At 46.6% G+C, this 16,912-nt stretch overlaps 1 protein-coding gene across 18 annotated transcripts in view; it reads right to left on the bottom strand.

Moving 5' to 3' along the window:
* Positions 1-16,912, bottom strand: part of GAPVD1 (GTPase activating protein and VPS9 domains 1) — a 486,206-nt gene that overhangs the window by 286,874 nt on the left and 182,420 nt on the right. For all 18 annotated transcript variants that reach the window (XM_085613786.1, XM_085613788.1, XM_085613789.1 and 15 more), the window contains exon 6: positions 15,691-15,883. In XM_085613786.1, coding sequence (XP_085469912.1) covers positions 15,691-15,883 — 193 coding nt within the window. The remainder of the gene's footprint in view (positions 1-15,690; positions 15,884-16,912) is intronic.

Raw genomic sequence — 16,912 nt, 5'->3', positions numbered from 1 at the left:
TATATTGGTATGACTTTTTAGGCACCAAGATGAGCAAAATAGACGTGAGGGTTCGGGAGATGTAGATTTTTAAGTAAAACGTACATCTCAGCTTTTTAGTCCAAACTGTAAACAAGCCTTGGTAACCGTAAAGTTTAGAAACTACTGAAAAATTTGGCTACTCCGGCCCAAGTGGGGCGACTAAGGAGTATTTCAACAGTTACCTGGTCAACAAAGCAGTCTCAAGTCTAGTTTCATACTTTACATCAAGACCGCCATAAAATTCAAGGAATGGTCCTGATGCTGGGGAGGCAGGATGCTGAAAGATGCTCTGGGTGCTGTGCAGTCGACAGGGGTGTCCTTGTGGTTAGTTCTAATCCTATGGGTAGGGTGGGGTGACCTTGGCCACAGGGGTAAGTGTCACTGGCAGTTCTCTATGAGCCAGTTAAAGGTCAGCTGCGACTGGGCTACCGGTTTCAGTACACAGCGGGTCCAGCGTGGTGAAGGCTGGGGCCCATCTTTGACGCCTAATCTGGACTCAGATGACATTTCCGGGTTAAGCAGACTTGGGTGCAATGTTTGGCCATCGAGGATCGTCTCTTGGGTTGCGCATGGGTGGTAAGCGGTGATTTGAAGAATGTGGCTACTCACTTGCCAGAGTGGGCTACTTAATCTTTGATGGCCCTGGTGCTGGTTCCAGGGGGGTCAGAAGACTGACCCTTGGAGTAATTTATTTGGTCTGGGGATTGATAGAAACTTTTCCATGAGCCAGGAGTTAGAGGGAAAATCTTCTTTGCTAGCCCGTGGGGCGGGAGATGCAGTCCAGCAGTTGGTGCAGCCTCTTTCCTCACACGGTCTTGCATTCCCAGGGTACACTTGGTACCATATACTAGGGACTTATAAATAAGTCAGCTTTTGCCATTTGGGGGTCGCCAACTCAAGATGCATTTTGTAAGGGGTTAGAACACTGGCACTGAGGTCTGGTTAGCAGGCCTCAGTGCGCTCTGAAAGTAAAAAAACCAGCAGCATCAGTTGAAAATGTTGGGTGTAATCATTTGTATCTGCAAGGAAATGCCTCTTCTCATGGAGTTCTAGCTTCTTCTTACGGACCCTGGTTCCAGGAAAGGGGTGGTGCTATAGGGTCTGAGCCATTCTTGCCAACTTCTGCCCAGTCAACGTATTAAACTTAGGAGAACAGCTGTACTCTTTCTATTCTGGTTTTGACACCGATTCAGGTGGTGTCTTTTGTTCCCCTCTACAATGTCAGAAAAAGTGCACCCCTTACTGAGTTTAGTTCCCCTTCTCTAGTAGAAAGACTTGTCTGTGCCTGATGAAGTCTTGGAATATCTCTACAGCAGGTTCTCTCGAGAAGTCCAGAAATGCTGTGGAAGCTCAAACTAAGCATGTGTCTCTCAGCAGAAGAAACCAGTAAATGACAGTCCATACCCATGAAATGTCAGTTGCAGGGCTTCAGAAAAGCTATGCAAGATGAAACTTGGTCGTAAAAATTGGGATAAGATTCTCAGCAACCAAAAAAGAAGAAACCATACTCCCCGCTGGAAATAAAGGGTACCAATTATACAGCTTGTCTCTTGGTTCTAGCAGCATTCCGCCACACATGCCGTCAGTTCACTAACATCCAAAAATCCCTGCCAAAAAGAGGTGCACCATTATTGCCTGAACTGAAGAGGTTGTTTAATAAAACAGTGACAAATTTGAATTATGCGTTAATATAGTAAAAACTACAGAGGGCGTATGGTTTACACACAAAAACAATATATATATCATATGTATTAAAAGCAAAATCTATTTTTATTGGGCATTAACTATTCTTGCTAAAATTCATCTTGCCCCAGACATCCAATATTGAGAAATACTGCCACTGTAAATTCTTACATGCATCTGAGTAGTCAGTTGGTGACTTAAGTTCGTTCACATCATTCGAGGAGAAACTGCTAAACACGTGCAACTCTTCCTTTCAGTATAACCTTTACTGCGCTGGAGGTTGGAACTTGCAGAACACTGCACAAGGAAGCTGATTTCTCAGGACATTTGTTCATCACTGTTGTGTTTGGCTCTAACTACAATGTTTTGCGTTGGCTGTTTTCTGTAGCGTTTTTAGTCACAGTGTAGTATTGCTTTTGAGAAGAGTGATTGTACTAGTATTATAAGAACATGGGTCCTAAGACAGGAAGTCATCAAGCTCATCACAAATCCTTCCTCCATGCAAGGGGTGCTCCATGGTGCACAATGTTGCAAGATTTGTACAATGATCTTCCTTCGTGGCAATTGGTGGTTCACAAAAACGTGCCATCCATGATAGACCAGGGGCCACTTGTTAAACGCAAAAGGAGTCGTAGTAAGTCTGCTTTTGTAGTTCTTTTGTGCTGTGTTGTGGCCAGTCATGCTGAACGATGACTTTGCAGGCAACACTGTGGCCATAGTCTCCGGCACTCACAGTTTAAAACTGCCAGCAAAGGCAATATTTGAGCACCGCTGGATGCTTGTTTCAATGTGGAAACAGTTTTCTTTGAGAAAGAATTCTAGGAGATCTACGTTTTAGAAGCTGTAATATTCATGAATAAGCAGCAACCCAGATATATTCCCCCTATAGGTCACCAAACCCAGAGCATGCAACAACCTTGTGTAGTAAAATGTCTTTCCTGAATCATTAATCCCACTCCACACACACTTATGCAAAGGTACATAATGGCAGATCATTTCAGACCATACATATTTGTTCTCATTGTCTCCGCTGCGACAGGGGCATGATCATTCCCTGGCTATCCGGGGTGCATAACATTTTTCGCAGCGTGAACTTTGAAGACATTTTCCTAAAACCTTCCACTACTAAGCACCCCACTAAATGTGAACTTAAAAAAGCACTTTATACGTTATTTGATGTCGAAAGGGTAGCAAGGGAGTCCTTGAAATTGAATATGCTACTTACCAGTATGCATCTGTTCTTGGCATGTAGGGCTGCTGACATTCATATCTGTGCATAGATCGCCGCCTAGTGTTGGGTCCGGATGTTTGCACGTTGTTGTCCTGGAAGAGTCTTCGAAGTATCCTGGGATAGGTGACTCCTCCCCTGGACTACAGTGCGCATGGGCATCCTCTCCATCCTCAGATTGTTTTTCGCCATTGTGGCAGTGATGGAGTAGATATAGAAAGTGATGACCATGCTTACAGTAATTCTGAGAGCTGCAGCTGCTACAGGCGCCGGGGAGGAGGGAGGGCGATATGAATGTCAGCAGCCCTACATGCCAAGAACAGATGCATACTGGTAAGTAGCATATTCAGTTCGAGGCATGTGGGCTGCTGAATTCATATCTGTGCATAGAATATATAGCAGTGCCCTCTTATTAGCGGCGGCTACCAGTGCCAGCTGCAGCGGTCTGAAAAAGAGTTTTGAGAACAGCCTGTCCTACAGCTGCCTGCTGTTTTGATTGCACATCTACACAATAGTGTTTGGTAAATGTATGTGTAGTGGACCAGGTGGCTGCTCTACATATGTCATGCAAAGGAATGTTTCCTAGGAAAGCCATTGAGGCCCCTAACTTACGTGTTGAGTGGGCTTGTGGGGGAATCGTTAAAGTGCGTTTAGCCTTTTGATAGCAAATTTGAATACATTTAACGATCCATCTGGCTATTCCTGCTTTGGAGATAGCGTTACCTTTGTGGTGTGGGGCAAAGGCAACGAAAAGTTTTCCTAAAGGGTTTGGTCCTGTCGATATAATACATGAGGGCCCTTTTGACATCTAGTGTATGGAGTGCCCTTTCTGCGACAGTTTGTGGGTTTTGGAAGAAAACGGGCAGTTCAATGGTTTGATTCATGTGGAACTGCGATACCACCTTTGGCATGAATTTGGGGTTGGTACGTAGTACGACCCTGTTGGCGTGAACCTGTATAAATGGCTCTTGAACGGTTAGTGCCTGGAGTTCACTAACTCTTCTCAAAGAAGTGATCGCTACTAGGAAAGCTACTTTCCAGGTAAGGAATTGAATCTCGCATGAGTGTAGAGGTTCAAAGGGTGGACCCATCAGGCGTGTGAGGACCAAGTTGAGGTTCCACATTGGTGCCGGTGGGTGGCTTGGTGGAATGACTCGTTTGAGTCCTTCCAAGAATGCTTTGATGGCAGGCACTCTGAATAGAGAGTGTTGCTGCCTGGTCTGCAGATAGGCTGATATTGCGGTCAAATGGACACGTATAGAGGTGTACGCCAGATTGCATCGGTATAGGTGTAATAGGTAACAAATAATGTTTTGGATGGATGCGTCTAGCGGGTTAATGTCATTATTATTGCAATAAATGACGAACCTCTTCCATTTTGCTGCATAGCAAGCTCTGGTAGTGGGTCTCCTGGCCTCCTTAATGATGTCCATACAGTCAGGTGGCAGGTTTAGGTAGCCAAACTCTAGGACTTCAGGAGCCAGATTGCCAGGTTCAGCTGTTGCGGATCTGGGTGCTGAATCTCTCCATGGTTCTGCGTCAAATGCTCGGGTTTGACCCGCAGCCTTTGATGCGGCACCACGGAAAGTTCGAGAAAGGTGGTGTACCACGGCTGGCGTGCCCACGTTGGAGCAACCAGGACGAGCGTCAGTGAGTGTTGACGCAGTTTGCGTGCCACCAGCGGTATCAGTGGTGCTGGGGGAAAAGCGTACGCAAATCTGCCGGACCAGTTCATCCATATCGCATTGCCCTGCGACTGCGGATGTGGGAACCTGGCGGCAAAGCTTTGGCATTTTGCGTTTTCGCTTGTCGCGAATAGGTCTATCTCTGGATGACCCCACTGCTGGAAGTACGGTTGGAGTACTGATGGGTGTAACTCCCACTCGTGCATCTGGTGGCTGTGTCTGCTGAGCAGATCCGCCATCTGGTTGTCCTTGCCGGGGAGGTGTTCTGCCATGAGGAACATGTTCCTTTGAATGGCCCACTTCCACATGCTCTGAGCCAGATGAGACAACTGTGGAGAGTGTGTTCCTCCCTGCTTCTGTATGTAGTACATGGCAGTCATGTTGTCCGTCCGGATCAACACGACTTTGTTGCACAAGTGTACTTTGAATGCTTTCATAGCGAGGAAGATTGCCATCAGCTCTAGAAGGTTGATGTGCATCTTCTTTTGTTGTTGTGTCCATAGTCCCTGCACTGTGTAATGGAGTACATGAGCTCCCCATCCCTGGAGAGACGCGTCCGCCGTCAGTATTATCTGTGGGACAGGCTCTTGGAACGGTCGGCCCTTGCAAAGGTTTTGTGGATTCCACCAATGCAGAGATTTGTATGCCCGACCGCTCACCAACACTAGGTCTTTCAACTGTCCTTGAGCCTGATTCCACTGACGTGCTAAGCACTCCTGAAGCGGGCGCATATGTAGTCTCGCGTGGGGGACTATGAAGATGCAGGAGGCCATCATGCCTATCAACTGCATGAACACTCGCGCGGGAAGGGAGTGTTGTGGTTTGAACTTGGAAATCAGCATTTGCATGCTGTTGATTCTCACCAAATTTGGCTGAGCTGTGGCCGCCAGAGTGTCTATAGTCGCACCTAGGTACTGTTGTACGTGTGCGGGCTGTAGATGGGATTTTGGGTAATTTAGTGAGAACCCCAGACTGTGAAGGAGGTGAATGGTGCGGGACATGTGGCTGGCACATTGCTGGGCTGACTTCGCTTGAACGAGCCAGTCGTCCAGGTAAGGGTAGACGTGTATGTGCTGCCTCCGTAGATGTGCCGCCACAGTAGCTAGGCACTTTGTAAACACCCTTGGTGCCGTTGTCACGCCGAAGGGAAGGACTTTGAATTGGTAGTGCTGCCCTTGAACAGTGAACCCGAGGTATTTTTTGTGTGAGGGGTGAATGGGTATGTGGAAATACGCATCCTTGAGGTCCAGTGTGGCTAGAAAGTCTCCCTGCTTGAGCAGCGGGAGGACTTGCTGTAGAGTGAGCATGTGAAAATGCTCGGAAAGAATGTATCTGTTTAGGGGTCTCAGGTCTAATATAGGTCTGAGTGACCCGTCCTTTTTCGGTATTAAAAAGTACAGGGAGTACACCCCCGTACCTTGCTCGTGGACGGGTACGACCTCTATTGCGCCTTTTAGAAGCATACTTTGCACCTTCTGCTGTAAGAGCGTTAAGTGCTCTGAGGACATAGGACGGTTTTTTGGAGGTTAGTTCTAGACAGTAACCGTATTTGACAATATCTTTGACCCACCTGTCCGTGGTGGAGTTCCACGTGGACAGGAACCTTTGTAGCCTTCCCCCGACAGGTGTTATGTGGTCGGGAGGAAGGGAGAGGGCGTCACTGCTTGTTCTTGGGGGAGGACCTGGTGTTGCCGTAGCCGCGTCCTCTGCCCTTTGTACTGGAGCCACGATATCCACCCCGGGTGTTTTTATCGTAGGTGGTTTGTGTATTGCCCTTGTTGTATGTTTGCTGTGACCCCTGTCCTCTACCTGCTCCTCTATTTCCGGGGCGACGAAAGGAGCCGCTCCGAAAGGACTGAGTCTGGAGAGCCCCCATGGACTTTGCAGTGTCCGTGTCCTTTTTTTTTTTTTCTAGGGTGGTGTCAACCTCCGGGCCGAATAAATAGTCGGGGTTGACAGGCTGGTTGAGTATGTTGTTTTGCACCTCAGGTTTGAATCCGGAGATTCGTAACCAGGCATGTCGTCGCAGCATGACGCTAGTGTTTATGGCCCTGGCAGCTGTGTCTGCGGCATCCAGCGCACACTTGATGGATGCGTTTGTGAGGAGCTGTCCCTCCCTGATGAGGATCTCTGCACCTTCTCTGTATTGGTCAGGGAGATGTTGGAGTAGTTGCTCTAATGTGTCGTAGTGCGCTGTATCGTAGCGAGCGAGGAGTGCTTGAGTATTGGCAATGCGCCATATGTTGGCTGCCTGGGCGGCAACCCGTTTGCCAGAGGTCTCTAACACCTTGGACTCTTTGTCCGGGGGAGGAGCGTCACCTGTTGTTTGTGAGTGTGCCCTCTTGCGAGCATTCGCAACGACAATGGAATCCAGAGGTAATTGGCCTCTGATGTAAGTAGGGTCCCCAGGCGCTGATCTGTATTTCTTGTCGATCCTGGGGTTTATCACTCTTGCCCTGGTGGGTTCCTTGAAGATGTCCTTTGCTGGTTTGAGGACACCCTTCAACATGGGTAGAGTTTTTATATTCCTTTCTGAGGATGCGAAAGTATCCATAAGAAAGTCGTCCTCGACGGTGTCCGAGTGAAGTTGCACCCCATGATTGGCCGCAGCACGTTCAATTAGAGCGTTGAACGCTGCAGTGTCCTCTGTGGGAGATGTTTTTGCTCCATAGAGTTGCGGGTCTTGTGCATCTATAGGTGCACCTGGGTCCACAGGGTCATCCCAAGTTTGATCAGGGTCCTGTTGGCCGTCCGGGTCCATGTCTCCGGGGTAGGGGACTTGGTCACCCATGTAGTCCACCAACGCATCCGTGTCGGAGTGTGTGGGAGAGAAGGATTGTGGATCCTGGTAGGGTGAGTGGAAAGGTTCGTAAAGAACTGGTTCTGAAGCCACAGGCAGCTTTCTTTTAAGTGGAATCCTGAAGGAGTCCAAAGCCGGCTCCGAAGTCATTTTCCTTTTGTGGATAATCATTCTGCCGGTGTCGGCGTCGATTAGATGCGATGGAGACGTCTCCGCCGAGCGTTCGGCAGGCGTGATCGTGGTATGGGTCACCCGTGTCCTGATTTGGAACAGTTTCGGGGCCGTGGATGGTGGCAGGCCAAAAGTAATGTTGGCTGGTGCCGAAGAGGCTGCTGGAGCTTTAATTGGTTCGGAGGCCGACGTGTCCTGGAGGACCATTTTCTTTTTGGTGCTTTGCGCAGCAATGGGTTGCGTCTGGAGCGCCCTCGATTCTTTTGCACCGACCGGTTCTGTCGAGGCGGTCGTGGATTTTTTCGGCGCCGGTGGGTCATCGAGTCGAGGGGCGGGAATGGCCGTCGACTTCTTCGATGAGTGTGGCTTTGGTGTTGCCGTGGAAGCGGTGTGAGACGCAGCAGGCTGTTTGACCTTTGGGGTCGGAGTCGATTGCGTCGGTGCCGGGAGCCGAGCAGGTTTGGTGGTACCGAAGGCCTTCTTCTTTATGTCGACTCCGATGTCGGCCGCTTCGAGTTCGGCACCGAAGTCTCGTTTGGTGCGCTCGGTGCCGATGTGTTTTGCTGGCGTCGAAGGTGTGGAGGGCCTCGATCCGACCAGCGCCACTTTCGGTTTCGGTTTCAATTGAACCAATACAGCTTTCGGTTTCGGTTTCGAAGAAGGGAAACCAGCCGTTTTGGGCATTAATGGCTGCCGCTGAATGTCCGAGGGCGGGGCCGAAGAACTGCGGGATAGGTCTTGGGTAAGGCCCGAAGGCGATCCCTCGACCGGAGCCATAGACTGTTGCACTGGGCTTTCTTCAGTCTGAACGGGTAGGCCTTGCTCGTCACCGGAGCTACTCTCTTCGGCCCCTAAGGCCTCATTGTAGTCTCCTACCTCGGTGTCGTCTTCATCTCTGCGAAAGAGTGTTTCGTCGACGTCTTCCGATCCGGAGTCATGTTCGGAAACGGGACTGGAGGGTAGGTTCTCCACTTCTTCGACATCTTCGGTCTCGGCGTTGAAGATGTCGGCCGGGGCCGGTGCCGCTTGCTGCGCCTCGAGTCTCGCCGCTCGTCGATTCCGTAGAGTCTTCTTGGATCGAAATCTGGCACAGGCCATGCATGTAGATTCGTCGTGATCCGGTGAAAGGCATTTGTTGCACACCGGATGGACGTCGACGTGGGGATATTTCGCATTGCATACCGGACACCTCTTGAATGGTGTCCTCGATTCCATCGTTGATGTCGAATCGACGGTCGGGTAAGATGCGAAAGTTTGTTCTGGAAGTTAGTAAACTAACAAAGATACTATCGATACCGATCGAGAACAGTACCGACGCGAACTAAAGGCCTTTTGGCCTGAAAAAAGATTTTCCTAACTTGAGTCAAGATAGCGCATCCGAACCCAATGGCGGAAAAAAACAATTTGAGGATGGAGAGGATGCCCATGCGCACTGTAGTCCAGGGGAGGAGTCACCTATCCCAGGATACTTCGAAGACTCTTCCAGGACAACAACGTGCAAACATCCGGACCCAACACTAGGCGGCGATCTATGCACAGATATGAATTCAGCAGCCCACATGCCTCGAACCTAGTGTTTCTGGGGACTTAGCCTGTAATTTTATAATATATCCCACACCCAGATATTTAACTCTTCCGTTGAGTCATTGGGAGCGAGGCCTTATATTTCGCCTTAGGGCAGGCACCATTAAACATGCACTTAGCTTCCCTTTATGGAATTTTAATGACCAATGTGTTGAACCATGCCCCTGTGACTCCCAGAGTAGGCAAACAACTCTACATTTTTTATTCTTTTGTAAATTTTATATGAAGTATATTAAATGGTTTTTAACTCCGTATTTTAAAAAATCAAAACCAATTAGCCTGGAACTTGCATTTTCAATGATTTTGTCCCTGGACGATGATTAACTTGTCTTTCGTGTGAGCTCTTTTTTAAAAACTGCGGTTCGTGCCCGGTCTACAATGTCTTAAAGTTTAGATGGACTATTCCCCATGTGTAAATAGTATTTTATCTTATTGTATGAATTTATATTTGTTTCTTTTGTACTTTTATGGATTCTCAATGATCCGAATAAAGTTTCATTGATTGATTGGTTCTCATAAACAGTTTTTCCAGTCCCTAGCAGCCCCTTATGATAACGTTAGTTGCACATGTATGTGTCATTTTGTTAATGTGATACTTCTAGTCCAAGAGAGGTTCCTGAGAGGGAACTAAGCAGTACTGACACCATTTATACCTCTTAAATGGCTTTCTCTAGGATCCACCCTTATTTTACCCACAGTGAACTATACCTTAAATATTCATTCAGCCAGGACTTCCTGCCTTACTGGCTTTGCATGTTTATCAGGAGTTGATAAGCACTTTAAAGGCCAATCCACTTACCAAAGCCGTTATCAATTATTTGCTACTCTGGATTTCCTAGGAGTTGTGAATTTGTTTTTTTGCTATTTTCATCCCCATCTAATCTTCTAATCGGATTCTAAAAGGGTCTTAAAATGTTTCACTTTTTTTTTTAACTTTATTTTTCATTTTGTTTATATACATACAAGCATAACAGCCCACCCCATGTATAATCGTTATCCACCAATAGTATGCAGTGTTACATATCACATAAAGTTACATGACCACAACAATGAACCTGTTCCATCACATTACAATAATCTTCGAGTATTTACATTTTGACATATCCCTTTGCCCAGTATGGTTTTCAATGATTCAGCTTCTTCTGTGGGCTGACTAATCGCTGTAATCTTTAGGCCAGCCTTTCTCCCTTACTAGCGTTAGTCTCTTGTATGTTTAATGTCTACTAATTTGTCTAGCCGATCCCAGTCCTGTCATATCCTTCCAGCTGCTCCTCCTCCTCCTCCTCAGCTCTGTGGCGGAGGTATGCCTGGTATAAGGGCATTATAATTGTCTGATTGTGTAGTGCAAAAGGACAGGTCTGTACACCACTCTGTTGGTGTGGGAACTGGGCCTTTCACCCATCGCATAGCCAGTCTCCTTTTAGCTATTAATATCCCAAGCGCTATCATTTTCCTACTTCCCTTAGGTACGTCTTTGGAGTATCCCAGAAGGGCCATCACAGGTGTCTTAGGTATACGAGTCTCCGCAATTTCCTGCAGAGCTCCACACACCTCCGACCAGCATTTACTGAAACCAGGGCAGTCCCACGCTAAGTGTGTGAAATGTGCCTCTGCAGCCCCACATCTGTCACTGTCATCATCCTCTCTTAGTCGGTCTTTGTGCAATCTAACCAGAGTGTAGTAGACCCTTTGCAAAAATGTAAAGTGTGTGAGAAGGTATCTTCCATTCTGCAATATGTTTTTTGTACTAGAGCAGCAGTATAGCCACTGCTCCTCGGTTATGTTTATGCCTATTCATTGCGCCATTCCTGTGGCCGAGTTGATTCCAGATCTAATGAGTATATATCGTGTCACTGCGCGCTGCAGCGAACAGCCTGCAGTAAATATGTTAGTGCAGTGTATTCACGTGGTTCCTGCATGCTATACCCCAATACGGCTATGAATGAATGTCTTGCTCGCTGATCGTGATGTCTCGCAAGCGGTTACGTCTGTTTTTGGCGCCTGTAACTGATCCCATGTTTTGACAGTCCACTCCAAAAAACAGTCTCCCATGATTCTTATATTTAACGTGTGCATCACATTTATAAATGCCTTTGCCTGTCGGATAGGTAACCACTCGCGCCATTCAAAGGGCAATTTTGGGGAGTAAAGAAGTGTGATCTAATGTACGTCTGCCGCCCTGTGCAGTTGAGGTCTTGTATTCCCTACTGGGTCTATAACGTGATATCTTCTCTGTGACTTACCAAGAAGATATTGTGGCAGTGTTAATGGGCTCACCTCGTCTCTCTCTAGGTATAAATGCGGGGCCTCATGGGGGCCGTGTATCCAATGTAATGCATGCATTTGTTGTGCCGCACAGTAGTATATGTCAAGATCTGGCGCATTTAATCCATCTGTTGAGTATGGTTTGATCAGTGTCTCCCACTGTACTCGTGGCTGCTACCCAGGCCAGGCAAGTCTGATCATTAGAGAGAGTAGTGTGTGGAAAAATGATGTTGGCAATGGAATGGGGATGTTTACAAAATAAAATAGAAAACTTGGAAGCACTATCATTTTCATGAGTGATATACGCCCCAACAGTGACAACGGTAAACCGATCCATTTCTCAATCACCTCTAAGTTTCTCTACTGGTTGGTCATAATTCTCCAGGACCACCACATCTGGAACAATGTGAATCTGCACCCCTAGGAAGCGTATGAGATCGGAGGTCCTTGCTATATGGTAGTTTGTCTGATGTGGGTAGTGTTTGTGGTTAGTGGAAAGTACTCCAATCTATTCTAAGTGCCGAATAGTGCCCCGAAATCACTCCACTTCCTGTAACATAGGTGTCCGGTTCCGTTCGGGACTCCGGACATACAGTAAGGTGTCATCCGCATACGCGGTTATTATGAATTTATATTGGGGAAATTGTATACCACGATGACTATGGTATTCTCTCAGGGCACATGCTAATGGTTCAGCCGCCAATGCATATAAAAGGGGAATGCAGGTACCAGCATATCCAGGCTGTAGGCTCTTCATATAGGACTTTAACGAGTTTTACGAACACCTTTCCTACTCCAACCCGTTTAAGCACAGCCAGCAAAAACTCCCACTCCGAGTCAAAATTACTGCCGCGGCTTGGACAGACAGATCAATACGAGTGATAGTGCAGAATATCGTATGTAAATTACTAGTAAGGGATCGGCCGAGCACAAAACCGGATTGTTCAGGGGCCACTGCCAACAAGAGCAAGGGAGTGAGCCAGTTTGCGAATACCTTTGCATACAGTTTTGTGTATGTATTAAGTAAGGATAGCGGTCTGTACGATGAACACTGCTCCGCGGGCTAACCGTGCTTTAGCAATGTGATTAGTGTAGATTCTCGCATAGTGGAGGGCATAACGCCATCTTTGGTTAGTTCTTCAAATAAAGTTACCAAATGTGGTATCAGTTGCTCTTGATAGGCCTTATAAAAGGCTACAGTAAGACCATCTGAGCCAGGAGCTTTGTGATTGGGCATGTCTGAGTGCAGCAACTATTTCTGTAGGGCACAGTGGAACCAGCAGTCGCTCTCTATGCGTGTCTGCTAGCCAGCTCATTTGGATATGTGCTAAATAGTCTATTGATTCTTCTGAACTAGTGGGGCAAGAAGTGTAAAGATCTGTGTAGTATTCACGGAATTTATCTATTTGGGACGCAACGTGAACCAGCACACCATTTCCATCCCTTATTTCGGTTACCTCGTTTGCGTCTTTTACTGGTCAAGTAAGAGCAGCAAGTGTAGCACTAGGTCTTTCACCTTCTTCACACACCTTAGCAGTGGCGTATTTTCCCAGGTGCGTCACCTCGGTTTGTGCTACTTCATTATTTTCATCCATCTTCTCGCTAATCACTGTTAATAACTCTGGAGTGGAACCTTCCAGGGATCGTTGCTCTAACTCAGTTAGTTCGGTCTCCAATTTTTGTAACCTACCTCTTAGAGAGCGGCGCACCCCAGAGTGTTCGGATATAACCACTCTGCTGACATAAACTTTAAATGCTTCCCAAATAGTGGCCATTCTGGGGACACTACCCAAGTTGCTATTGAAGTAGTGGTCTAACTCCTGGGAGAGCTCTTCTCTCAATACTGTGCTGTGGGAAACGCCACAACTGATTCCTCTGCAACAGTTTGTCTATTTTTTATTTTAATCTAACTGGGGAGTGATCTGAATATGTGAGCAGAAAATGCACATATTCTGTTATAAATGGTACCAGGTCCCTTGATGCATACCAGTAGTCAATGCGTGTGTGGATGTCGTGTACTGAGGAGTAGTGTGTGTGTACTCCCTTCCCAGAGGTAAGCGCCAAACATCTACTAAACCATCTGCCTCTGGCATTGAGACTATGGCTTCAGTAGCTGATGAAGGTTTTCTTGTTGGACCAATTGGATCTATCTAGTTCAGGGAATTGTACACAGTTAAAATCGCCACCCCAAAGTGTAGGCATCCACATATGTAGCAATTTTATTATGCAGTGTTCGGTAAAAATGAGGGGCAACGTAATTAGGCCCGCATATCCCCACCACTCGCACATTAAAGTTGTCCTTACGGCAGTGTGCTACTATGTACCTGCCCCCAGGATCAATGTCTAATGCCTGTATTTTAATGTTGAAACCCTGTCTTGCCCAAATCAGTACCCCACGTGCGTGAGACGTGAATCCAGCTGCCACACATATTCCTTTCATTCTTCTCTGCATTAAAAAACCTTTGTAAGGTGGATTTCTTGCAATATCGCTACGTCTATTTGGTGTATTTGAAAGTATGATACCACCTTGCGTATTTTACGCTGGTCATTTAGACCTCTAACATTCCATGTTAGAAAATTTAGTGAAGTACCACATTGTCCCGGGCTCTAATAGCGATCGTTACTTTGCTGCATCTCAAGTTGTTTACAAATCTTGTCATTAGGACTACTTCTGCTGTGGGTTGTTGGGGGTCCAAATATATTGTGGACTTGCCGTGACCTTTAGGCGGGCCGGGTAAAGCATTGCGTATTCGAGGCGGAGGAGCGTCGCCCACTGCTCTTAGAGCAGTGAAAAGGGGTCAAATAAAACGATAATAACAAGGGTATTATCGTTTTATTTTTGGTTTCTGTGGGCTGGGTTAGGGAGGAGGAGGAGTAGACTATGCACACTAAGTGCGCATGACTGCTTGGCCATTTTGGCCAGCCATGCAGTCATGCGCACTTTGCATATTCCGTACCAGACTTTAATGGACAGCCTGGTAGGGAATATGCACAAGTTCCCAGTCCTGATCTGAGCGCCAATACACGGCTCTCAGACCAATCACAATGCTGCATTGCAGCGTTGTAATTGGCTCAGGGGAGCCTGTGTGCCCAGGTGCTTCTGCAGCTTCTTCCGGACTGGAGTCAGGAAGAGCAAAGAAGCAGAGGAGTAATGTGGCCGGCGGAGAAAAGGTAAGTGCGTTTTAAAAAAATATATATATATTTTCCACACCCCCCCGTCCTCATGTCCCGCTGCTCCTGCCCCTCCACACCCATTCCCTGCTAGCCGCCACTGCGTATTTAAAAGTATTTACTATGCAATATATTCATCTTCCAACTCTTTTTCTTAACACTCATGTGAGAATGCAGCTAAACTCTGCCACTGTAGTCTGTTCAGCAAAGGATCCCCACTTCCATCTTCCTTATTGTTTTAGCCCAAGGTGGTGCTTCACTATGATATTTTCTTTCTTAGACTGCTAGGGAAAAATACACAAAGTGAACATCTATTATCAAATTCTTCCAGCAACACAAGGAAGACCTATTGGCTTTGCCAATGCTTATTTTTTAATTATTCCTCACTCCTGTTAAACCTTTATTTACTGTATCCTTAAGCCTATTTATTATCCCTTCCAGCTAATTCAAATAACACGTTGTTGGTCATTTAGATTTCATTATCCGAGATACCTGTACACATAAGTAGTTGTAGAACATATAAAATGACACCAGACTTGCTCGTTCTGCTTACCAAGTGCAGCTGCTCAGAAACCAAGATGAATTTAGATCATCAGGTCCATGGAGTTTGGGAGGATAGTTGGCTTTTTGGGGCGGCATAGCTGTTCCCCTTCAGTCCCTATAACTTTTTTAGAGGGAATGTAAGGTTTCTTCATTTGTACAGCTGCATTGCGGAGTTTAGAGGGGTGTCTGAGTGAGAACTGCAATTATTTCCATAAATTACAGATATGTAATTTTTACATTTGACAATAAGCACACTTAAGTACCCAGGAGGATGAATATCCTGCCAATTAATTATGCCTTTGGTTTGATCTTCACTCATATACTGGCCCCATGGGGTCTTTGCCAAATGTCATCAGTTGGCTTTTTCTCATCCATTGCACAGTCACTGTCACATGGGAGGCAGTGGCTTTAAGAACATTAAATGGGCAAATAGAGAATGTGTTTCAGGAGGGAAAAAATAGAAGTATAAAAGTCTTCTTTCTATGCTGGTTTCTCATACGTTGACTATCCTGGGGCGAAAACCTAAGCCCTCTCCTTACCTATTGGGGTGCGGTTCTTTTTGTTGGCAGGAGTGCTCGCTGGCGACAGCTGGGGGGTGCTGTAGGGAGTTATATCAATGCCGCTGCTCTTCCCAGGTTTAGTGCTTGGAATTGTTGAAAGCAGGTTTTCTAGTGCCATCCTGTCTTCTTCTCTCAGCTGGTTGCCAAAGATCACATTCCTCATGAACCCAACCTGGAGGGAAAATCGTATAGAGTGATCAGAGATTAAAAATCACAAAGACTGAAACACACCAGCAAGTTGGCCTAAAGAATGAAGCATCCGGTCAAGTGAGCACATTAGATTTCAAGCTGTCACTGGCAGAAACACCTTCCATAGGCCAACAGACCTCATAGCCTGGCCCCCGGGCTCCACATCTAAAGAGCAATGGGGTTGAGAAACCACCAGGTACCTCCATCGACTGGAGAAGGGATGATTTCTTCAATCTTCTACCTCCTACCCTCTTTTTGATAATGCCCAATACCACTATTGACGAAGCTGAAGGCCCAATTTTACTGAACGAAGCCCTCTGAGGAACAAAACTATCTGCATCATTCATGCAGTTGAAGAAGTAACCAAGCACTAGCAAAGACCTTCGGCTTAGGATCTACGGGCGGTGGACCCACTCTGAGAAGGTAACAAGGTTGCCCAGTGAGCCAATCAGTGTGCCTCCCCACGTTTCTACTGGCCTTTTCAAGGAAAGGCAGCTGTTTTAAACATGGAATTCTGATTAAAGAAGGTCTTTTCCAGGACCATTGACTTTCGAAATGTATCATTACAACTATTAGTGCTCTGGCTGAGCTTAAATGTGGCTAAAAAGGATATTGCACGACAATGAAAAGTGGATGCTCCCCCCCTCGATTGCAGAGTGGAAAAGAGGACGGATCTGGTGCATGAACAGAGAACAACCAGTTTATGAGGCCAGAGGCGGTCCTCAGAAATACACGAAAATATGGGGACCATGGGTGGAATCTAGAGATCACCATTACGCCAACAGACTCTCACACCACAACTTTAGACAATGAAGTTCGATCATACATGGGTTTGGGGCTGCGAATCATAATGGATGCACAATTCTGCATGTAAGGACTAGGGAGGGGTGTTGTGGGATAGTGGAGGGAGCAGGAAACATAGTGCCTCCGTTACATTATTTCTTTGTTGTACTGTATTGCTACAATCTCAAAATGTAATATAATGTGTCAAAAAAGAACATTTAAGGGAATT

This window comes from Triturus cristatus, chromosome 1_2 (assembly GCF_964204655.1).
Source record: "Triturus cristatus chromosome 1_2, aTriCri1.1, whole genome shotgun sequence".
In the NCBI taxonomy this organism is placed as follows: Eukaryota; Metazoa; Chordata; class Amphibia; order Caudata; family Salamandridae; genus Triturus; species Triturus cristatus.
The sequence above is the reverse complement of the archived record's forward strand: the minus strand, read 5'-3'. Positions and strand labels throughout refer to the sequence as shown.